The sequence below is a fragment of the Hyperoodon ampullatus genome (genome assembly GCF_949752795.1).
Source record: "Hyperoodon ampullatus genome assembly, chromosome: 3".
NCBI lineage: Eukaryota > Metazoa > Chordata > Mammalia > Artiodactyla > Ziphiidae > Hyperoodon > Hyperoodon ampullatus.
In genome coordinates, this window is record NC_136916.1 from 88638044 (window position 1) to 88663876 (window position 25833).

The window sequence follows — 25833 nt, forward strand, 5'->3', positions numbered from 1 at the left end:
TCCAGTTATTTCCTTTTACTGCTGGTCATGGGGTAGTATTTTCATCGGAAGGTAAGTTAGTATAATTCCAGTTTTCTGGAATTCCTCTAATTTTCTAGGAATTCAGTATTTCTCTAATAGCATGGCTAATAGAGGTATTCTTTCCTGCTTAGGCAGCCCTTGACCAGAAAGTAAAACCGTGCTTATTTATATGGTTGGGAAGATTATCATATTCTAAGATTTATCATAAAGCATCAGTTAACCAATACTTCTCTGGTTGAATGTTTTCATACATTTCAAAATAAATACAGAATTTTAACCTTTACTCCTATCAGAAAGCTACTTGACAAATAAATGAATCTATACTCTTACAAGGCATGAAGAGACTTTTATGGAATTATGAAAATGATATTATGTCAAACAATGTTATAGGGAAAGAGATAAAGCACAGACGATATCAGAAAATGAGATTAGTCAATAAAGATGATGGGTATTTCCTCTAAATACTTTATTCTTTTGTATTTAGGAGCTTAAAGAAACTGAAGAAAAACTGAGAAATACGAATCAAGACTTATGCAATCAAATGAGACAAATGGTACAAGATTTTGACCGTGATAAACAAGAAGCTGTGGATAGGTGAGGTCTAGACAGAGGCCTGATGTCTGTCTTCTGGGCTCTCTTTCCCTTCTCTCTCCTGATAACGCCCCCCCAAAAAAGATTCGAGAGAAATGATGGTGTGAACCCTCCCTATTGAAATCATAAATTGGAGAAGATGAATCCCTGGTTTCTCAGATTAGAATTTGGAACACATTTTCCATAGAGATACTGTTATGTCATAATATGTAACGTTATGTAATGAGTTGAGTCCTACAGAGCCATCCAAACTGTAGTTCATTGAAATAGTGGAGCTTAATGGCTTAACTATTTTTTATAAGGAAGAAACCTGTGGGAGGAAATATGTCTTCTAAATAGGAAATCATGGACTTGGAAACAGACTTTTGGAACGTAACTTACATGTGAGTTGGTTACTTTAGTATTTGTGTTTAATATAGATAACTTGGAACCACACCCTCTATTATTTCAATTAGTTTTTTATAAACAGAGGTTCTCAACACAGACTATTATACTCTGTTTGAAGGACTGGGGCATTTCTCACATCCAGGTTTCTAATTTTTCTCTAGAAACATTTGAAGAAAGAATATTTTGAAGATTCTCATAAGGTCATCTATTGAAAGCTAATTATTACCACTTTGGGTTGGGGAAGACCAATCTGATCTTAACTGTACTTTGCACTAGAAGGAGGGAGTGGGAAGGAAGGAGGGAAACCAGTTCGTCTTGGTGTTTCTGGTAGTGCTGGCCCTGCCTTAGATTCCGCTGTCTGCTGTCTGTTTCTAGGTGTGAGAGGACTTACCAGCAACACCATGAAGCCATGAAAGCCCAAATACGTGAAAGCCTGTTAGCAAAGCATGCTTTGGAGAAGCAACAGCTCTTTGAGCTTTATGAGGGAGCTCACTTGCGACTTAGGTGAGAATGAAAGAGTTTAGCTGCCCCTGAAGCTGTAGAGACAACATTCTCTTATTCCATTGTTTAGAAGAAAATTGTCTGTTCTGCAGCCTTATATTTAGTTGCTGGTTTTGTGTGTCCAAGGTCTGACTTAGACAAGGTGATTAAGGAGATGGCGGCCGTGCAGGAATGTTACCTGGAAGTGTGCAGAGAGAAAGATAATCTAGAAGCAACTCTCAAGAAGACCATGGAAAAGGAGCAACAGGCTCAAGAGAAGAAGGTACAGGACAAGTTCGTGTTGTGTTCACTTCATTTCGTTTCTCACTGAAACCAGTACACCCACTCTCCTGTGAAGTCTGCCTTCTGTAGAAGTCTTCACGTTTGGCTGTTTCACACTAATTCAGCTCACAAAGTACAGTAAATATTGAAATGATTGTAAAAGCCCTAGCAGAAAATGGCATACCCATAGGAGAAAGTGATTCGTCCCTTTAGGTTTATTCTAAGAGGCAAAAGAGAGTTTTAAAACTAAGCAAGGTGGACCCGGGTACTTTGAGTCTGAAACCCAGGGATCCTCGTTTTGCATGTTTGTTTGCTGCCCAAGTGATTCTATATAGTCCTGTGTGCACTGCACGGACGTTTTCCTCTGACCCATTTCTGTCAGGACTTAAGCGTCCTTTTATTCTGGGGAAAAGGGCAGGAGTTTGAACGTGGGTCTCATGATAGGGAATGTGGGGATGTGGAGCTGTGGAGAGGAAGGTCGGTGTGAGTGTGGCCTCTTTCCAGGGAGTTCTCATCGTTCAGGGCAGCTGGAGGGGCTGCAGTATCCTCTCTACTCCTGCCTGAATCTTCCAGGTTGCCCTTGGTGAGTGTCCAGGAGTGAAATCACACGTAAACAGTTGCCCCTCCTGTCTTCTTCCTTGTCCTGGCTCAAGCCTCATCCAGACACACGTCTGCCTCTCCCTTCCCCTTGGGACCAGCCTGCAGACCACAATTTGAAAGCCACCTGCATCAAGATTAGACAATATTTTTAAAGGCTCGAGTAAATGTTCTATATACAGAGGTTTCTGAGTAAGTTATAGTGAAGCTGACTGTGGCTACCACAGACTTAAAGAGCAGGTGAGGAATCCAGGTCACTTAACATTTTGATTATTTTTGAATAGATTAATATGGTAGAAAAACATGCCATGTATACATACCATCTAGTGGAAAAAGAGCTAAGGGGAGCTGTTTTAGTTAGTGCCGGCAGTATGAAAGTTAGAAGGGATCTTAAATTACCTAGAAATTAAAGACTTAGCTCAGTAATGTTTAAAAAAATTAAAATAGAGAGAAGATCTAGTGTGATTCTTTTCTTTCTTTCTTTAAATATATAAATTGGCAAGAACATAAGAGCAGTTCTCTCAAAGAGGTCATTCTTTTCAGGAATATATTTCCTGGTACTTTTAAAAGAATCAATTTGGCTGTAAAATTGAATCTCACGTAATTGGTCAGTTGCAGTTAATAGCTGCTACTGACTGATATTTTGGCTCATGAATGCTTGTGCACTGGGGCAAGAAGGAAAGTTAAAACTGCTATTTGGCCCTTCCAAAAAAACTTACAGGTTAAATTTTTTTTTTAATTTTTAAATTGCCATACAGTAAAATTGACTCTTTTTCATTTGGTGTCCAGTTTTATAAAATTTTAACCCATGTATGGATTGAAACAGAATAGTTTCATCACCCTAAAAAACTCCCTTGTGCCATCCCCTTGTAGTTATACCCATCCCCCCACTTAAAGGGCCAGTGTACTTAAAGCGTTAAAAATTTAATTTCTTCCTTCTCTGGGAATCCTTTAGTTTTTTATTTAGATTTATCCAAGCTCTTTATAAAGCTTAATAGTCTTCATAAGCCTATTAAACTCGAGCAAGGTAGGGAACTGTTAGGGTAGTCCTTCTCTGCAAGACATAAGCCATTTTCCCTGCAGTTGATCTTCAGGTCTGGAGCTTTGGATACAGACTGTATAAGACAGGCAATGCCGAGAGTCCCTGGTTGTATTTTCCTGTTTCATATGTGCTCTTTTCTGAAACACTTGTTGAGACAGGCTGCAGGTTAAGTACAAGTTCAATTCCAAGTTGTAAAGATGTTAACACAGAGACTTTCCTCACATGTTAACCTGGCTTGTTCAGAGAAGGGGAATAAAGTCATAAACGCAGAACCCTTCAAACTGGGTAGTGATCAGTAGAGGCTATGAATCTGTAGACAAAGCAAAGGTGATCAATATTCCTATTCATGATGCCATTCCTACACACACTAAGGCTCATTTATACAATTGTAATCACGGTAAGTCAGTCCTTAGAAGTTAGAGTTTTTTGACTGTCTGAGGCATGCAAAACAAGTTTAAACATTTTAAAACTATCCAAATATTTCCTTCCCTCATGTGATAAAAACTTTTTGAATTAGATATTCCTGTAGTATGTTCAACTGGCGGATTCCTATGACCAATAAATTTATTGCTTTTCTTCTGTAAAAAGCAGGAAGCAAGGTTTTCCTCACTGTGGTGGATTGCAAAAATGGCCACACATTCTTCCTATCCGTGAATGTGTGTCTCCTTGCAATGTGGCTTTGTAGCTATTCTCAGTTACAGATAGTCTGTTTCTCATCCGTTGAATCTGACCTTGGCCAAATGACTGACTTTGGCTAATGGGATATTAGTTAACATTATGTAAAAGACACTTAGAAAGCTTTTATGCATTGGTCCTTGCAAGCGTGATACTCTTAGGAACTCTTTGACCAAGCACCATGTGAAGGATCTGGGATAACCTGCTAGATGATGACACATGTGACCAAGTCACTGCATCATCCTGGCAGACATTGAACTAACCACCAGACATGTGAGTGTCACCATCTTAGACCATTGTAGCCTCAGTCATCTGCAGAAATCAGCTGAGTGGACTTAGACCAGAACCACTGCCCAGCTGATCCACAGAATCATGAGAATAATAGGTGTTTGTTGTTCTGAGTCTCTGTATGGTCTGGTTTACTATGTAGTTAAGCTAACTAATATACTCACAAACATACAAACACACGGAAAATTGGTAGCAGTTTTCTTCTTTAGGTCAAAAGGAAATGCAGATACATATGGAAACAACTCCTAAAGGATAGACATACACAGATAAGACAGTTTGGGGATTCCTTCTACAGTCAAACAAAAATAAGAACAGTGATATATGATGTGACAGTGGACAACTTTTTCAACCATGTGGATGCGCCTGTCCTATAATCTTAGTACAACTGCACTCCCCATGACCTGACTGAAGAAGTGGGTCCCTCAGTCACTGGATGTTTTCCAAAATCATGCAACACTGAACAAACATGGATATTATCTTCTTGGCATGTGCCAGTGGTAGAGAAGACTCAGATAGCAATTAAGACAGAAATAATCCAGGTCAGCTATGAACTGGAAAAAAATCCAGACAACCAGATAGTCAGGAATCAGAAATAATGCCAAAGAGACACAGAGCAAAAGCTTGGTTGCCATGTAGCATTCGTTATGTGAGGTATACTTCCTTGGTATTGTAGTTGGTGGGCTTCAATGTGTTTCTTCTCATAGCGTCTTGGTAGGACCTCCAGAAAACCATTTCAAAAATTTTTCAGGGCCTCCCGGGTGGCGCAGTGGTTGAGAGTCCGCCTGCCGATGCAGGGGATACGGGTTCGTGCCCCGGTCTGGGAGGATCCCATATGCCGCGGAGCGGCTGGGCCCGTGGGCCATGGCTGCTGGGCCTGCGCGTCCGGAGCCTGTGCTCCGCAACGGGAGAGGCCACAGCAGTGAGAGGCCCGCGTACCACAAAAAAAAAAAAAAAAAAAAAAAAAAAATTTTTCAAACAGAAACTCTCATAGATAATTTTGATCCTTGAGTAGAGGTTTATTAGAGTTTTCAGATCAACTGGGTTCCTAGAATAAATAGGGAATATTATATGAATAGTTCAAATTGTTAAATTTGAACCGACACTTGAATGTTCTTATTTGATAATGCTTCAGCTAGTTTTGATAAAAAATTTTATCTTTGATAATGAAAAAACATACCAATCTGGGTTTTATTGAAGGATGCATAGCTTTTAGAATAGAACAGTAATTTTTGGCCTATCTCTGAATACAGGTTTTTCAGAAATATAAATTTTTCTGGGCTGTGATACATTATGCGTCTCATTATGGGTGGGGTGTAAACATAAATGTCAGTTTCACCTTTAAAAATAGTGTTTGGTCCTCTGGGAATGTATTTATTGTATTAGATGCCTTTTCATTTAATACAGCCATCTGTAAATTTTTTGTCCAAATATTTGAGATGTAGGCAGGTTTTTACAAGACAATTTATTCAACTGATTGAGTTAGCATATAGGAAGATCACTTGTCTCTGTTGCTGTTGTCTATTACATGCATATAACTATTATTTTATAAATTTGACTTGGAGAATATTAGTGTCATATGAGATATTTATTTGAATTTTGTTTAAAGAGACAGCTATTGGAGGAAAGAGAAGAGTATGTAAGGAAACTGCAGGTGGGACTTGAAAAAAAGTACCAAGATACCCTTATGATGGAAAAGGACAAGTGGCTGAAAGAACAAGAAAGTGATATTAAACAGCAGTTTGAAAATGAAATGATGTTAGCCAAAGCACACTGGGTTAAGAAACAGAAAGAGGTGTGGGTTAAAATTTCTTTCTAGTCATCATGTTTAAAAAAATGTAGTATTAACTGTTGAGAGACAGCTCTTCTTGAACTGACATTATTTTTAATTGCCAGGTACATACATAATCACTCATTTTACTTCTCAGAATTGGGCTATTAGCAGCTTATTCACACCAGTTTTATTTTTTAAAACTTCCTACCTCTTGACTCTTCAGCCCAATTCAGGATATAATTTTTTTTTTTTTTTTTTTTTAGAATTTAAAAATAATTTATTTATTTTATTTTTGGTTGCATTGGGTCTTCGTTGCTGCATGCTGGCTTTCTCTAGTTGTGTCGAACGGGGGCTACTCTTTGTTACGGTGCGCGGGCTTCTCGTTGCGGTGGCTTCTCTTGTTGTGGAGCACAGGCTCTAGAGCGCAGGCTCAGTAGTTGTGGCACACGGGCTTAGTGGCTCCGTGGCATGTGGGATCTTCCCGGGCCAAGGATCAAACGCATGTCCCCTGCATTAGCAGGAGGATTCTTAACCACTGTGCCACCAGGGAAGTCCCTGTAATGGGTTTTGAGGAGGACTTTTTCTGATTCCTCAAAAATGAAACCATGATCAAATTTCATATTGTGAAATGATTCTGATAACTCTAGACCAATATAATTAACAAATAATTAACCTACACTGTGGATCGGAAGAAAGAAGTAATGACTGGGTAGGCTTAGAAGCACAAAACTTTACTTCTATTTCCTAAGTAGCAAGTGAGATTAGAAAATGCTCATAGTTTCCAAGAAAATTAAGAACCAAATTATGATCTTAAAAACCTAGTTGGAAGTGCAATAAGTTCTCAAACTAGGTTCTTCTGACCACAAGATTGCTATTAATCGGGGTTGGGGCTATCTCAAGATGGAATCATAGACCATTGTCCTGTCTTTTGACCTCCCTACTACTAATCTCCTCTCCTCTCCCCCAAATCTCATCAATCTAATGCTGGCACCTGAAACTCTTTTACTAGTCATTTTTTAACATAAAAGTATATATTATGGAATATATCTAGCCATATATCTATAAAAAAATATGAATGGGGCTTCCCTGGTGGCGCAGTGGTTAAGAATCCGCCTGCCAATGCAGGGGACACAGGTTTGAGCCCTGGTCTGGGAAGATCCCACATGCCGTGGAGCAACTAAGCCTGTGTGCCACAACTACTGAGCCTGTGCTCTAGAGCCTGTGAGCCACAACTACTGAGCCCATGTGCCACAACTACTGAAGCCCGCACACATAGAGCCCATGCTCCGCAACAAGAGAAGCCACCACAATGAGAAGCCTGTGCACCACAACGAAGAGTAGCCCCCACTCGCTGCAACTAGAGAAAGCCTGTGCGCAGCAACGCAGACCCAACGCAGCCAAAAATAAGTAAATAAATAAACTTATTAAAAAAAAATATGGATGATGCAAAACAAATCCCCTATTTTTACATTGCTGCAAATTGTTTTTTAGTTGGATTTGCTAACCAGTTATTTACCAGGGGGATGAGAGAGACAGCTAATGTTTTTGTGTTTTGTCAGGAAAGCATAAAGCATAGAGCAAAAAGGGCCACACAAGATGACCTTTTTGAGAGAAGCAATACAGCCAGGGGCTGTGGTAGCCAGGGAAGCTGTCTGAGAACTCTGGATACCCAGGAGGTGGGAAACAGGAAAAGGGAAGAGCAAATTTTGCTATTTCACAGTTTTGCCCAGTACTAATTATGTTTGGGTCCATCCCACTACACTGTTGAAAGTAGAATCACTAAGGCATCCTTCCAATAATGGCCTCCTCTTTTTTTTTTTTGTGGTACGCGGGCCTCTCACTGTTGTGGCCTCTCCCGTTGTGGAGCACAGGCCCTGGACGCGCAGGCTCAGCGGCCATGGCTCACGGGCCCAGCCACTCCGTGGCATGTGGGATCTTCCCAGACCGGGGCAGGAACCCGTGTCCCCTGCATCAGCAGGTGGACTCTCAACCACTGCGCCACCAGGGAAGCCCATGCCCTCCTCTTGAACGCAGTTGACTGAGTACAATTTCATATCATGAGAAACAAGATTCTAATGTGTCCAAATAAGTAAAAATGTTTTTTAGATTGTTCAATTTTAGGTTCATTAATTATGCTTACCCAGTGCCTGCTTTGTGGAAAGCCTGGTATTGATAGAAAATCACATATTAAGAGTAGAAGTTTTCTTTGTTGTTGTTGTTGTTGTTGTTTTATCATGCGATCATTGTAGTGGCAATGTCAAAGCTTCCAGAAGGTCTCATCTTGAGAGCAAGATAGCCTGACCTTACACAATATACTTAACTCTTCCATGTGATTTATGCCCCATAGATAAGGTCAAAGAGTAACTTTCAGGATTTCCTTGAATATATTCTCATTAACTAAATTTCTAAACCTCACATAATAACTACAACAATGTCTAGATGGTTTTCAACACTGCTGTGGTTGCTTTTTTGGCTAGCTATTAATTCTAGTTTTTGCTTATTTGAATATTTTTCTTTTCATACGATTTTTCTTCTGAAAACAGATCAAACAAGAACTTATTCAGCAGCTTGAAAAGGAGTGGCAGCCTAACCTGGATCAAACTATAAAGGCAATGAAAAAGAAGACCTCAGATTGTTGCAGCCAAACTGACCAAGAAACTACCATTGACGTTATTTCCAAGAAAAAGATGGCAATCATGATAGAAGAGCAGAAGCGAAAGATCCAGCAAAATTTAGAGCAAGAGAAGGAAATAGCCATCAAGGAGGGCTTGAAGAAACTTGAGGTTGAATTGGAGCTCAAATATCGTGAAAATATTGCCAAACAGGTAATAGGCAGGTTTCCTATAGTAAAATTATTGGAACTGACTGCCTATTAATGAAAACCCATAAAGTGCTACTGTTGAACTTGTTCATAACTTTATACTTAAACATTTTGTACACCCCAGGGTAGGATAACAATCTTATGTTGTTCCCAAAATTTTCATTATATTTCTGTCACAAAGCTGCCGCCTCTCAGTTTTTCTGTATGTTCTTTCAGTTTACAAAATATTTGCTCCTCTGAGGTCCATCTAAACATTAAGATGCCTGAGGTTAACAATGATGGTTTTACATCTGAATGAAGCACAATTTAATTATGAATCTTTCTTTTCTAACTTTATAGTAAATATTCCACTAAGGTAGTTATAGATAAGTAAGCTTAAAATGAATAAGGTATATAACAGTATTTGTGTTGAGACTTGAATCTGCAGGCATGCCCCTGCAAATGGGACTTTGTCTGTAAATTCCAACCTCTGTCTCCCTGTAACAGATGTACAACCAGATCACCCTCATAATTCATCAAGTCTTACATTTTTGCCAGAATTGAAATATCAACCTCACTTTATAGTCACAAATTCATTCTTGACAGCAAGAAAATGTGCCAGGTGTAAGGCTCTAAACTATAATACGTTACTTGGTTCCAAGAAAGGTCATCCAGAGGAAAGTATAGCTCTGTGTTAACAGAATAAAGATGAGTTATTTGATTTATCAATATTATCTATTACAGTGATTCTTGAATTTTTTGTTCTCAGAATGTCTTTACGCTTTTAAAAATTGAAGACTCGAAAGAGCTTTTTCTGTGTTGGTAGTATGTCTATTTACTGTATTGGAAAAATATCTAAGAAATTTTTAAAAAACAAGAATCCTCGCTCATACTGGCCATTGGCTGTCAGAGAAGAGACATATCATACAGCATGTAGCCTCTGGAGAAGTGCACTATTTACACATGAAAGAATGGGAGTAAAAAAAAGACAAATAAGGTCCAAATTTTTGAAAATAGTTTTGACCTCACAGACCATCTGACAGGGTTTCTAGCCCTCAGAGGTCACTGGACCTTAATATAATATTATTTATTGTATACTTTTTATTTTAGATCTTTTACTTATTATAAAGTCTTAAGATAATGCCTGAAGTAAAGTTTAAAAAAAAAAAACATACTCTGCTTTTGATAAATACTTGAAATTCTACCTATTTGTTAAATTGTTATACATGGTTTTACAAAGAATCCTTAAAGTTTGGAAGCATAGGCAAATACAATAATTGTATCAAGGACACTTTCAATCAGTTAAAAAATAATTTTCTCAACAGAGTTAAGAAAATGTTCTATAGGCAAAGAGACATGTTTTTAGGGGTGCTGCTTAGGTATTTATACAATCACAGATCTTGTGAAGAAAAACAAATAGCATGATATAGTAGAAAGGAAATGTTCATAATAACTTCTAAAGTAATGTAAATTTCTATAGGAGCTTTATCTTTTCCCCATATTTTTAACTTCCTGGAATTTACCTATAAATGTATTTAGTATTTTAGTGAAAATTCAGCCCCTTATATCAGCTCTGCTTTTGTGTGTGTGTATGGCTCTACGTATGTTGTGTATCTGGATATTTCAAACAAGGAAATAAGGAAAGTTTATTTAATAAATGATCTGTGGTCACCCTGTAACAGATGTACAACCAGATCACCCTCATAATTCATCAGGTCTTACATTTTTGCCAGAACTGAACTATCAACCTCACTTGATAGTCACAAATTCATTCTTGACAGCAAGAAAATTTGCCAAGTGTAAGGCTCTAAACTACAATATGTTGGTGCATGCTTGCCTGTGTGCGTGTGTTTATATGTCGGGCACGAGGTCTGAGGAGGTGGTGGGTATACTGATTGGACAGCGGCTGACACCAAGCAGCCTTCCTGCATGTCTTCTTCTTTTTCCCCAAGATAAATAGGAGTTTGTTGGAAATGGCAATTGGTACTTTGTATAAAGCTTTCTAATAATAGTAGTGGCCATCAAACATGTATAGATTTCTAATTCCTGCTTTGCCTTTTGCAATGGATAGTATGGGACATTTAGAACAGAAGGATTAGAATCTACTGTTTGGGGTAAGGTGGGGTGCTTGAAGTCAGTTTAACTACTGTAGTGCAATACAATGTAAATGCACATGAAATCATAGTGGTTACCTGCATATGGGATCTTTCTGAAATTTTATACATTCCTTTACCTCTCTCTCTCCTGCAATTGCTCTCCTGCAGGTAGAAACAGCTGTGCAAAATGCTCGTCATCGGTGGCTGGAAGAACTGCCGGAGCTTGCAGAGTATAAAGCACTTCTAAGGGCAGAACAGAAGAAGTGGGAGGAGCTACAAGAGCAGTCTGTGGCCAAACGGGTAAGAGCTCTCCTGGAAAGAAGCTTCAGGAGGGCCTCATCTCAGTCCCGGGAACTCCTACTTGCTCACAGCCCTGTGGGAGGATTAAATGCGATAATGCATACTAAGCATAGGGCCTGATTAGTGGGATCTGTTCTCATCATCATCAAGTTGTGGAGGGGGAGAGAATGTGTTTCAGGGTTGTGAAACTCTCATAATCTGGAGGATAACCTTACCCATGGAATAAAATCCCTGCTTATCTTGTGGTTTCTTTAGGAGAAACTGAGAGAGCAATTAGCTATACAGTATCCTTTCACATGCATGACTACTGTTTTCTGTGCTGTGTCAGTAGTCTTATAATATACTCCCCTTGGTAAATAACAGGCTCTCCTTTCCAGAGATGTCATGTCCCTTGACTGGAAACATCAGATATTTTAACCATTTGTATCCTCACAACTTAATTTATTAGTGTAAACCGGTTCTAATCAAAATGCCAATAAACTGAACATAGTTTTGAAGTTTGACACAATAATTCTAAAATTTATTTGGAAAACTGAAAGGACCAGAAATTTTTCTAAATGTTCTGGAAAAGAAATAGTAGTCCAGCCCTAACACTTAATAGAATATGTTGGAAAGCAACAATTCAGACAGTGTTGAGTCACAAAAATAGAATTCTTTTTCATTCAGTACTATACAGACTTGAGATAGGCCCAACTATGACTAAAAGCTTAATAAATTGTTTCAAAACAAGGAAATGAGGAATTTTCCATAATAAATCATCTTATGATAGCATTTTAGAAAAATTGTTTTCCCACCCCCTACATCACAACAAACTCTAGGTTGATTCAGAAGATAAACATTTTTAAATGACAGTATAGAAAAATTAAAAGAAATGGAATATTTCAAATTTGCATGATAATAACTCAGTTGTGAGGCAACAGGCAAGGCACAGTAGCCAAGATAGGTAAACGGGATAAAATGTGTACAAACATTTAAAATATTTGTTTTTGTAATAAAAAAACAGAAGTGAAGGGGATAATAAAAATAAGGAAAGTAAATGAATCAAACAGAAATGTTAATACTAATATATGATTAAAAAAACGATACAAATTTATAAGAGAATCTGTGGGTGTGTACACCAAAGATGTGAACAGATAGTCTTCATGAGGAGTCCAAATAGCAAACTTAAGGTGATATTTTATCCCATAGGTTTATATCTTCTCTTCTTAATTGTAATGCACAAAATAGATTGCAGTATCAAGCATATGCTACTCTTCTGTGGTTACAACCATTTTAGAAAATGTGAATAACAGACATTGTAAATGAGTCATATGATGCATTCATAATCTTATTCCACAAATTACTTAAGGAAATAATTCAGCATAAGTAAAAAATCTAATATTTTTCTCAACTTATGTGGTAGTTCATGGGTAGTTCATGTAATGGTTCATTACAATATTCTCTGGACTTTTAGTACGTTGAAATATTTCAAAAGGAAATTTAAGAGGGAGACAGAAAGAGGAAATAATATGATGGTATGCATATGTGTCTTAGAGCTCAGAAGTTAAGAATAATAAAGTTGATTTTTCCTTAAGAACACAGAAGGTCTGAATATATGTGAATGCAGAAATACAGAAACGAGAGGATGGTGTGTTGCTTCTCATACTTGAGCAGGCATGAGAATCACCTGGAGGGTTTGTTGGAGCACATTCCTGGGCTTTGCTCCTGGAGATGCTGATTTGTTGGGTCTGGAGTAAGTCCCGAGAATTAGACTTTGTAACCGACTCCTGGGTGATGTGTTAACTGCTGGTCTTTGGACCACACTTGGGTGTGAGTAGCAGCGTTCTAGATAATTATTCAGCCACAAAACATAGTGTTTTGTGAAAATGCTTCCTCCAAGCCAAATGAGATGAGCAAGAGCCAGTTTCATAGCTTTTGCTGGAGAGTTCTTATAAGATTAGAGTGATCCATCAAGATCTGTGGAAATTTTTTTTTTTAATTTGTTTTTTTAGTTTTGGCTGCATTGGGGTCTTCGTTGCTGCATGCACGCTTTCTCTAGTTGTGGCGAGCGGGGGCTACTCTTCGTTACGGTGCGCGGGCTTCTCATTGTGGTGGCTTCTCTTGTTGCGGAGCACGGACTCTAGGCACACAGGCTTCAGTAGTTGTGGCACGTGGGCTCAGTAGTTGTGGCGCACGGGCTTAGTTGCTCCGTGGCATGTGGGATCTTCCCAGACCAGGGCTTGAACCCGTGTCCCCTGCACTGGCAGGCGGATTCTTAACCACTGCGCCACCAGGGAAGTCCAAGATCTGTGGAAAGTTAAAGCGAGTTTCCAGAGTCCAGAAGTCGGCAGCTTGGTTCAGTGGTTCCCAAACTTTGCTGCACATTGGAAAAATGTGAGGATCTTTTAAAAAATACTTTTGCCTGGGTCCCACCCCAAGGCTTTATGTTTCAATTGGTACAGGGTGTGGCATGGGCTTAGGGATTTTAAAAGCTCCTCAGGTGATTCTAATGTGTAGCAACATCAGGAAACACTAAATCAATTAATGCTGTCAAATTCTCCTTGTAAAACTTTATGTGAGAAGTTGTACACTTTTGGTGAGCTTTGGGCGGGTCATGCAAATTCCCTGGGATCTGACACCTCCACCCAGGTTGCCTGTTAATAATTTCCAGGCATCCATTGTGACACAACCTGATTTCCTTTTTGGGAAAGGAAACATGTTTCAAACACGTTTCACATCGTTACTGAATTATCCTGCTGGTAGCAAAAGAATTTTTCTGTGAATTCCTTTGTAAAGCTCATCTTAGATAGTGGGTTCCTTTAGTAAACTTAAAGTATGATTCAAAATTTTTGATTTATATCCAACTATTCAGGAACACATTTTATTGAATAAAGGTATGTAACGTGTGTCTAGGTATCCATATAGTTGAAGATGTTCTCTATAATTGTATAATAGCTGAGGATTAAGGGCGCAGACCCCCTGTCTCAACAGCCAGAGCATATATATGGTATTTTGGGGGGCACATATATATATATATATTTTTTTTTTTTTCTATTTTATAATATTGACATTTAGTCCAGTAATCCTCCACTGTAACAGCTCCTTTACTTTACAGTGAAAATTGACTTGTATATTTTTTGCCTCTGAGTCCTTGTGGGATTTTTTTTTTTAATTCAAACAGAAAGTCACAAACATTATAATCATCCTCATCAGTTCACTCAGTCCCATGTAATTAATTTTTTTTCATCTTGATCTTTTGTTAGCACTTTTATGAATTCATCAGTTTTCCATTAGAGTTCTGAAAATGCTTATTCATTCAGTTCAGCAGTATAGTCAGTATATATGGTATTGATTCATAGCAGTCACCATTGTCTAGGCCAAGCCTTTGGAGATGGCCAGTTCTTCTTTTACATTTGTATCCTTGTGACTTCTTTGAATTCAGTCCAGGGAATATTAGAAGTAAAAGGGACTTGACATCATCATCCAATCTGCTCGTTATATAGAGGACACTAAGTGCAAAAGAGATTAAGAATTTTTCTAAGCCCATGCAGCCAAGAGTAACAGTAACTATATAAGATTTTTTGAGTCTTATTGTTTGCCAGGCTCTAAGTGCTTTATTTTTTTATTTTATTTTTAAAAAATATTTATTTACTTATTTATTTGGCTGCATCGGGTCTTCGTTGCGGTGCGCAAGCTCTCTAGTTGTGGTGTGCGGGCTCTAGAGCACGCAGGCTCAGTAGTTGCAGCGCGTGGGCTTAGTTGCCCCAGCGGCATGTGAGATCTTAGTTCCCCGACCAGGGATTGAACCTGCATCCCCTGCATTGGAAGGCAGATTGTTAACCGCTGGACCACCAGGAAAGTCCCCTAAGTGCTTTAAATAGATTACTTCCTTTTGTCATTTAATCCAAAAAAAAAAAGAAAAAAAAACTCTATCAGGTGGGCATTGTAATTATCCCCATTTTATAGATGAGGAAACTGAGGCTCAAAGAAGTTGAGGAATGGGAAGTTAATTCCAGCAGCTTGTCTCCAGAGCCTGTTCTGTTAAGCACCGTGCTAGGCTGCCTCTGCAATCCAAGTCAGGATTTGAGCTACAGCTCAGGCTTTTTGATTCCCTATTACTTTTTGGTTATGTACTACTGGTGCCTATGATCTGCTAGTCTTGCTATTCTGTTATAAACAAAAATTGGATTAATGAAAAAATGACTTTTTCTGTTTGATATTGTCATTTAATGAACTGTTTTAACCACTAAAATTGCATTAAAATACAGTATGTTTGTCAGCAAGTTATTGTGCAGGTTATGTGTTACATTCCTAAAAATATTAGTAAGATTTCCTTAGAGGCTGCTTTTGCTTCATATAAAAGATAATTCATTTGTTGGGGGCTTAGATTTGAGACAGCATCTGTATTAAAAAAAGAAATATGAATTTTTTTCTAAAATTAGTTTTAGATAATTATATAATTATATATTTTTGGTCAGTTTAAATTTCTAGTTATTCATATAGAAATGGATGTTTTATTTTAAATAATGTAAGACAAAGTATTAGGTGATTTAAAATGAGGGAGAAGATCCTTAAGTTTAGTGTAAGTATATTTTAGGAAGAGCCAATGTCATATCTAAATTTACTTTTTCCCTTTAATTTTGATTTTAAATCTCTTATTAATAAGTTCAAAGATTAACCCAAATGCTTACTTTAATTTTTTTTATTAATGAGGAGAATCATAAAGAGTTTTCATTGTACATTGTTATGTCCTTTAGATATTTTTTGCTGTTTCTGAAGCTAAAGAGAAATGGAAAAGCGAGATTGCAAATATGGAGGAAAATGTCATACCTGGAAAGCAATTGGAAGAGAAGATTCATTCTCTGCAGAGAGAGCTTGAGTTAAAGAGTGAGGAAGTCCCCATGGTTATCAGGGCTGAGTTGGCAAAGGCCCAGAGTGAATGGAACAAAGAAAAGCAAGAGGAAATCCACAGAATTCAAGAAGAAAATGAGCAAGATTACCGGCAATTTTTAGATGATCATCGAAATAAAATTAATGAGGTGCTTGAAGCAGCTAAAGAAGACTTTATGAAACAAAAAACTGAACTACTTCTTCAGAAGGAGACAGAATTACAAATGTGTTTAGACCAGAGTCGCAGAGAATGGACTGTGCAGGAAGCTAGGCGGATCCAACTGGAAATCCATCAGTATGAGGAAGACATCCTAACTGTCCTTGAGTTTCTCTTAAAGGACACGCAGAAGGAGCAAGCCAGTGGTTCAGAGAACAAGTACCTTTTGGAACTCATGTCGACTTGTTCTTCGAAATGGGTGTCTGTGCAATATTTTGAAAAACTAAAGACCTGCATACAGAAAGCATTTCAAGATACACTCTCCCTACTTATAGAAACTGTCGACTCAGACTGGGGAAAGGTATGTTCCTAGTAAGTGAAAAAAGCTATGATTAAATGTGAAAGATGATTGTAGAAGCTGCATTTGGTATTTTTTCCTTTCTTCATTCTCCAGTTTAATAGGTGTAAGACTTGTGTTTTTGCTAGTGGTTTAAAAACCTTTTAGCAAATTCAAAGGATTGCAATTTTTTTTTGCCCCCCCAAATTTGCTTCTTCATAGTGCCACAAATATGAGCAGAGCTTTTAGCCACTAGACATCTTTTTCCTAAAAAATATATATATATACTGTTCTTTGTAAGGGCCTGAGATTTCAGAAACTGAATAACTTTCATTCCTATTTTTGTTTTTTGGGCATGATTACTTCAAGAAATATGCATCGTATTAAACTAGGGTTTCTTAATATCTTCTAAAGAGTTTGGAAGCCTATTTCTTGCCCTCAAGGAATTTATATCTCATGTAGGCAAAAAAATGCCAACTGGGTACAAAGAATATTGATATAGAAACAAGCAAGTAGAGGTATGGCTCACTCACACAAAAAGCCCAGTTTTGTTAGTGTACTGTATATGTGCATGTAGAATGAGTTAGTTATATTCTTTTTGTTGTGTAAGTATTCTCTGACACCAGCTTTTAGTTTGTGTGGAAGATCTGATAAAACCAAAGTCTTGCTGCCTTATGATTAAAGATATTAGATATGCATGAAAAATCTGGAATGAAATTCTAGGCATTGTGACCAGCCAATTTCAACATTTGGAATTCGAGGTAGAAAAAAAAATGCCAATATTATAATGTTTGTCTGATAGAAGAGTTGAGACATAAGAACTACAATTCATTAAAATATTGTGATTAAAGATTTTCAAGGCCAGGACTGAGCATTTGATATTAATACCTACTGGAAAGAATTATAAGCTACAAAAAAATCTGAGTTCCAGTTTCGTACTTAGCGATAACTAGCTTATTTACCTTGGGTAGTCATAGTTGCTCATCTGAAAAATAAAATACAAATCCCTGGTCTAATTCCTTGGATTTTGGTAGGATACAAATGACATAGTTTGATCTTTCTGCATCTTGCATTTGAAACACTACAGAATTTTAGAGCCAAATGAACCTGAAAGATCAATCTATCCCATCCCAATTCAACCCAGTTGATATTTTTATTCTTGATTTCACAAAGATGTTACTGCTTAATAGTTGCTTTTAATGTAAAATTAACTCAGCAAGACCACTTCCCATGAATACTGCATGATTGAGAATTTTTTGAAAAAGTAGATAATTAAGATGAATTATTTATAGCAGACTTCAAGGGTAAGAAGTGATGGGAAAATCATGTTATATGCTTTCAAGTTTGCTTTCCTGAAGCAAAAGGAAACTGCTATAAAAGTCAAGAAACTACAACACCTACTGTTAATATATATAATCAACCCTGGGGTCTTTTTATAGGGCTTAAACTTGTGCAAGCAGTGTAAGATCCTCTGTAAGACTTTATGTGTCTCACACGTATATGGAGACAGAATCACATAATTTGGCTAAGAATTTCGACTTTTGCAGCTTTCACTGAGTGGGATCAGATTCTGTTCCTGAGAAAAGGGTGCCTCTGAAATGCCTAATCTGGCATTTGTCACAGAAGAATAATACTCAACCTTCTGCTGTCTTAGTGCTAACTCAGCTCAGGACCTTGAGATAAAGCAATGATTATAAAGCAGTGATTATAAATTTGCAATATAGGTGCCATAAATGTGAAGAATTATGATTTATAATTGATTAAATTTGTGGTTTTTAGAACTGTTCATGAAAATTAAAACTGGAAAAAATGATGGGTATATATAAAACAAGTCCTCATTAAAATAACTTAGGTGATCAAGATTTAATTTAATTTAATTTATTTTTAATCAATTTTTTTCAGCTTTACTGAGCTACAGTTGACAAATAAAATAGTAAGATATTTAAAGTGTCATCATGGTGATTTGATATACATATATATTGTGAAAGGCTCCCCACCGTCTAGTTAATTAACACATCCATCACCGCACATATTTACCTTATTTTTTGTTGGTGAGAACATTTAAGTTTAGATGATCCAGATTTTAAATGGCAAGGATGCAATGAATTAAAAATATGGTTTCCAATAAAATGAATGCCTTATCAAATATATAATTTATATTTATATACTAAGTATATTAATACAGCAGTTCATAATAGATAAAAGAAAACAGAAATATCAACTGGAACAAAAATTTTAAACAAATTTAAGGATGTGTGTTTTGCGTTTTCTTACCACCCATGTCAAGTTAAAACTAAGACAAAAGGTTGCTGCTCCTGCCTTTTTTGCCATCTTGGCTTTTCTCCCGTTTTGAGCAGAAACTGGAAATATTGGCTACCTTTGGGATCAGTTTTTATTATTCCTTTTGGCCTCAACCTCATACCCTCTTGATTGACTGGAGTTTGCATTGTCTCTGTACCTACTGACCTCTGCCTCTGTTGGGCGGCATGGGTACGTTTGCTGACAATGAAATGAGATCAAAATCAAAATCAAGGCTTCTAGAATTAAGCATATATAAGGTATTTTAAGTAATTAAACAAGACAGCTTTCTCAAGATTATCTGTTCTGTTTGAGATTTAGTAGTTGTCCAAAATCTGAAAATATATTGCCTTAAAAGAATGTCCCACCATTAATGAATTTAGTAGCTGTGCTGCCAAAACAGAAACTAGAATGCAGAAAGTGTTCAATAAATATTGGTGAGGAGATGGTCTTGTGCAAGATGTTTCACTTAGGTGAGCCTCAGTTTCTCTCCTTCACATTGGCATTTGACTGTCCTTGTGAACAAATGACAATATGTATTAAAGTATTTAGAAACATAACATACTATATGTTTCAAAAATTGTTTTTACTGTTGTTACTTTCAATTCATGGGAGGAAAAAGGTTGGTACTATAGTTTCTAATGAATTTTCTCCCTGCTGCAGTGAAAATGTTCTGGACTTTCAAAAACAATCCTGATTTCACATAGTCTGTCCTGTGGTTTGATCACAGAAACCATTAAAATATCTTAAAAGTGGAAACTATATCTCCTGTCTGTCCCATAGCTGGCCCACCAGTCCTCTGTTGGATAATGTTCTCATTTGGAAAATACGGTCATAGGAGTCTAGCTCATAGTAATGGCAGTATTCACATAAAACCCTAAGAAAAATATTGGTGATAGTTTAGGCAAGATTTTTTTCAGGCTGTGTTTTCTTTTTATATTTTTAATATTAGTATTTTGAGTAGAGAAAGATTTTTAATAAGCATTAACTATGAAGATAATCTGTTTCAGAGAAATATGACCAAGATCTCTAAGGATCCTGCCACAAGGGTCACTGGCAGAGGAGACCCTGGGGTCCTGGCGATCCTTCCTGCACTTACATCTGGACACGACGCTCAACCCTTGGCCGTGCAAGAAGCAGAAGCAGAAGCTGGTAATGGGATTTTGTTCCTACTGTTCTTTGCATTATCCATAATCCCAGTTCCAGAGGGTTGTTTTGAGGATAAAAGGAAATCAAAGACGTGCAGTTTTCATGAATGAACAAATGTGTGATATTACTCCTAAGTAATGTGTGTCCTCCCCCCAGGTTTCATTTTGTATTAGAAGACAGGGTTGCTTTAGGCCTTCTTGTTTCCTATCTTTTCATGGTCTTCCCTCCATTCAAAAGTGACTCTTATTATGAGGAGAATAATGAGAATTTTAGTAGAGAAGTCATGTTTTTTATTTCCTGGCTTTGATGAGAAAGGGTTACACATAAGAGAATTGCCAAATCACTGAGACCTTTCCATTCAATTTATTGAAGCTTATTTCAACTATTTTTAATAGAAATCTTTCTGAAGTGTATTAAGTGTTTTCTGATGTATTCGTGGGTTTCTTTAGATTGGGGGGCAATGTTTTTATCTCTTCCTCTCCACCAACTGTCAAAGTGAATGGCACATAGTTTGTGTTCCTTGAATATTTGATGAATTAATAATTTAACTTTTACTTTGTGACTTAGAGCTGTCTCTTCAAAAAGAATTGCACTGTGCTACAGCCCCTTGAGGTGTTCAGAGCTCGCTGAGGAATATGTGCCAAACAAATTTTATACATTTATACCTCCTGACAGTTTTGAATCTTTTTATCATTTGGAGATAATTTCAAGCTTACAAAAAAGTTGCAAAAATAAAAATAGTTGCAAAGAACACTCACATTCCCTTTACCTAGATACACTTATTGATAACATTTTATTCCATTTGTGCTCCTCTGTGTGTATGTGTCTCTGAACATTTCATTTTTTCCTGAACCACTTGAGGATAAGTTATATACACATTATTCCTTTTTACCCCAAAATACTTCAGTGTATATTTTCCCAAAATAAGGATTTTTCTTGTATACCTTAGTACAGTAAATTTAACATTAGATGAAAATGTGTTATACAATTATATCAGTCTACTCTTTGTATTCTAATTTTGTCAATTGACCCAATAACATCTTTACAGCATTTTTTTCCCCACAGTACAGCAATCTATCTGGGGTCAGGTGTTATGTTTGTTTGTTTGTTTATTTATTAACATCTTTATTGGAGTATAATTGCTTTACAATGGTGTGTTAGTTTCTGCTTTATAAAAGTGAATCAGGGGCTTCCCTGGTGGCGCAGTGGTTGAGAGTCCGCCTGCCGATGCAGGGGACACGGGTTCGTGCCCTGGTCTGGGAAGATCCCACATGCCGCAGAGCGGCTGGGCCCATGAGCCATGGCCGCTGAGCCTGCGCGTCCGGAGCCTGTGCTCCGCAAGGGGAGAGGCCACAACAGTGAGAGGCCCGCCTACCGCAAAAAAAAAAAAAAAAAAAAAAAAAAAAAAAGTGAATCAGCTATACATATACAAGTGTTATGTTTAGATGTCATGTCTCTTTAACCTCCTTTAATCTAGGATATTCCTCTCTTTGCCTTTTATGACATTGATGTTTTCGAGAGACATATTCTTCGCTCTCCCCAACACCTGTCAACCCCTGGCTTTTAATAAAACCTTTTCCTTGTTTTGGGTTTATCTGATATTTCTTCATGATTTTGATTCGAGTTGTTTTCTTAGCTAGAACACTGCATAGGTGACGTGCTATCATATCTGGAGGTATGCAATGTCTGTTTGTCTTTTATTGGTGAGGTTCATTTGAGCGCCTGGTCAAGGTGTTATCCAGTTTCTTCACTGTATAAGTACTGTGTTTTTACCCCATCACAACTATTAAGCAATCTGTGGGGAGACACTTTCAAGACCATAAAAATGTCCTTCTCCTCATTAAAACTTTCCGTTATGCTTAGCAGTCATTGCTGAATCTTATCTGATCCAGTCTTTACTCTGGCAGTTGCAAAAATTTTAATTTTTTCACCTCCAGACCTCCTTTTACTTTTACCATTTGGCACTTGGTATGTTGTTATCATTGAGAATCCTCCTCTCTAGTTTGCTTGTGTAGTTACTACCTGTTTGTTTATTTTTCTATTTATCTGTCCGTCTACCTATCTACCAACTTACCTACCTATCCATCTATCCATCCATTTATCCCATTATCGTAGGATTATTGGTGTGACTCAAATTCCTACTTTTTCAATGTTTTATAATTCATTACTATACTTAATTAGTGTTCAAATTGTCCCAGATTCAGCTAATGGAGCCCCTTCAAACTGGCTCCTGTGTCCTTGTGACATGCCTGTGTTTCTGAGTAATTTCTTAATTTCTGGCATAGCAAAATATTCTAGTCTCATCTTGTATATACCCTAAGTACTGGAGTCAGCCATTTCTTGAAGATCCCTGGTTCCTTTTAGTGGGGAATTGTATTCAATACTACGATCTGAGCATTGGGTTTCATGGCAATTTTTAAAACAGATGGTATTATTCAATTTTACGTATTAGAGAACTAAGTCTCAAGACAGGTTAAGTAATACAACAGCTGGTAAATAGTGGAAACAGTATTTAAATTCAGGTCTCTCTCTTAAGCATCATGCTCTTTTCAGTTACACTGTAGCCTTTAGTCATGTCATCTGGTTTCCTTTCCTTCCTTCCTTCCTTCCTTCCTTCCTTCCTTCCTTTTTTTAGTCTAAATTGATATAAAAGTTTGCTATCATTTAATTTTTGCAGATGAGAAAAAGATCCTTGAAATTAAAGATTCATGCAGTGGACACTGCTTCCAAGAACTTGAAAAGGCAAAGCAGAAATGTCAAGACCTGGAAAGAAAACTGAAGAAATACTATAGGCATCTTCAGCATTTGGAAAGGAAGCACAAAGCTGTAGTGGAAAAAATCAGAGGTTAGCATTTAAGGTAGCACTGCTACCAGTATAAATCTCTTTGATCCTTTTGAAATGTTCAAATGTGACATTGTAGTTAATGTAGGCGCTGATTCTCTTTGGGGATTATTATAAACTAATTTGGACCTTATTTTTACTAGCCAAATTATTATTATTGAACTCAAGAGGAAAATTGGAGCTCTGATTAAAAGGTCACATTCCTTCTTTTTTTGATTGAATAGCTTCTGAGTGCTCAGTATGTGTCAAGCAGCATTGTAGGCACTGGGGATACAACAATGAAGACATCAGACAAAATTCCACTTTTGATGCAGATGCACAGGACTCTGTTCTCTGCCTTCAAGAAGCTTACCATTAAGTGAGGAGAACTGAAAATAGATTAATAAATAATTTCAGTTCTGAGTATCTGGCAGTGTGTTCACATAAACCTGGAAGAAAGGATGTTAATTAACTCTTCCTCCTATTAAAGTTAAGGAAGGCTTGACTAAGCCTTGAAAGATGAAGGTGTTTGCCAAAGAGAACAGCATTCTAGGCAGCGGGAGAAGTTAAGACCCAAGGCATATGGGTCTGATCTGGCCTCCTTTCCGTCCATTCTTCACAACAGTGTCAGGAAATTATCTAAGAGGGATATCTTCTGCCATTTCCTATTGCCCTTTTGAAGAAGGGAGGCTATTGGGCTCATGAGGCTGCTCCCTCTTACCTTTCACTGTTGACTTGTATCCTGTGCTTTATATTCTTTACATTTGAAATATTTCAGATGCTTGAGCTGGTCAGGGATTTTCTTCTACTGCTGGAGCTTGAATACAATATTATCATGCTGTCCTACACTTTCCCCTCTCATTCTCGTTTTGGTCTAACTCTTCCTCATCCTTTAGGATTCAACTGAGAAGATACCTTATCTGCAGAGCCTTGATTTTCCCCAGTCTGGGTTAGACGGACCGCTCCTATGAGGCCCCAGAGCACTTGGCTCTTCCTCAATTAACATTCTGCATTTCACTTTTTGGTTACTTGCCCACTATCTTTTTTAACCTATAAATTTCTTGAGAATAAGGAATTATCTTTGTTCTTCCTTATAGTCATGGTGCCCATTACATACCAGACAGTAATAAATGCTTGAATGAATGAAGAACTGAATGCAAGGGTCTCAAATAATGTGTCATCCAGAAAAGACCAGACAGATAGGTTCACTCTTTTTTTCTACATTCACCTCTGTCGCTTGCCTGGACAACAGTCATCTCTTTCTGCTTCCAGTCTCGCCTCTCCAATCCATTTTCCATCAGGCAGCTAGAGCGACCTTTTTTTTTGTCTTCTGGTGTCTGATTTATTCTGAGTGTGCACAATTAGTGTTGCTTTATTTCAGTTTCTGGTTTACTATTTGACACGCAGTTTAGATACAGGCTCTGTTAATGACATACTTCCTGAATCAACCTTTTTGGGATATTATTATTATTACAATTATTAGGATATTTTCTATTCAAAAAACAAAACTGAAGACAACAGTTTAAAATCCCCAACGACATTCTAGATGCATAAGTAATACATAAAGATTCTACCAGTTGGAGAATTTCTGAAGGAATAGAGCGACCTTTTAAAAAAGTAAATTGGATCGTCACACTGTCTTGTTTTCAAGCCTTCAGTGACTTGTCTGGCTCTCGGTATGAAATACAAACACTTCAACATAGAGTTTAAGAAGCCCTTCATGATCCCACATCTGCCAGCCCCTCAGCCTCGTTCCCTGCCACTGCCCCTGCCCAGCCCTCTTATTCTCTAACAGAGCTGTGACAGGGGTTTCATTGTCTCTTTTCTCCGAGTCTCTTTGCATCTCTTCCTTTACCCCACCATCTGTCTTCCCATCGGGTCACATTGCCTGGCTAACCCTACTCATCAAAGCCCTGGCTCATGCCTTCCTCAGAGAGGCTTTCCTAACTACCCCAGACTTGGTCAGGTTCCTCCGTTAGACATTCCCCACAGCTCCTATGAGTTTTACAACATTCATGTGCTTGCCATGATTTATTGTCTCTATTCTCCTTTGGAGTGTGATGGTGACAAGGATGAAATCCTGCCCTAGCACTTAGCACAGTACCTGGCATCATAGCACACTCGGTCAATCTTGTTGCCCAAGAGCAGCCACCTACTCCCACCTACCGTTTGCTCAGTCTGCTAGACATAGATGATAATTACTTTAAGGCAAGAAAGGGTTTTAGGAATTTTGAGATACAAAACAACACAGTTCCCATGGTGATTGCTTAGGTCTTTAATAGAGGCCAGAGAGTAAGTGAGAGTAAATTTGTCCAACTGTGGATGTAGATACAGTGTGGCTGTTGTAAATTAGATGAAAATCAAGAAAATCTGTTTTACATAATAAAATGACAAGGGCAATTGGATGTGATTATTCTTTATAAATAATAATATTTAGCACCATACATTGTGATCATACAGTAGTTATTCTACATAGTGCTTTTTGAGGCTGATAACTTCTATAATTCGTGGACTTAGAAATAATCCAACAAAGTTGATAGTTAGCTCAAAACAACAGGCTGATAAAAGGGGTCAGGGTCAGAATTTAAGTCATTTTATAGTTTGATTTCAGTGTTTGTCTCAATGGAAATCTATTAGTTGGTAATATTTTTGTTATTGTGGTTGTTTTTTGTTTCTTAAGTTTCATTTTCCACTGTCATGGTAGCATTTATTGAAAAGTGATGGAGTAAGAGTGAGTGGTTTAGAAATATACAAGCTATATCCATCACTGGGGGAACAGATTGATTCATTCCCCAACTTATAGGGTGTGTTGAAAGGGTGGCATAGCAGGAAATACGGGGGTGCCATGTTCATAGGTATTAAATATTGATAT

At 37.6% G+C, this 25833-nt stretch overlaps 1 protein-coding gene across 1 annotated transcript in view; it reads left to right on the forward strand.

Annotated features, from left to right (window-relative positions):
• The window catches only part of CEP152 (centrosomal protein 152), a gene marked incomplete at its 3' end in the record, with an annotated part of 97779 nt that overhangs the window by 60902 nt on the left and 11044 nt on the right, over positions 1-25833 (forward strand). The window contains exons 15-22 of the mRNA XM_079699119.1: positions 506-615; positions 1375-1503; positions 1627-1762; positions 8678-8959; positions 11199-11330; positions 16067-16717; positions 20002-20143; positions 22818-22985. Coding sequence (XP_079555245.1) covers positions 506-615; positions 1375-1503; positions 1627-1762; positions 8678-8959; positions 11199-11330; positions 16067-16717; positions 20002-20143; positions 22818-22985 — 1750 coding nt within the window. The remainder of the gene's footprint in view (positions 1-505; positions 616-1374; positions 1504-1626; positions 1763-8677; positions 8960-11198; positions 11331-16066; positions 16718-20001; positions 20144-22817; positions 22986-25833) is intronic.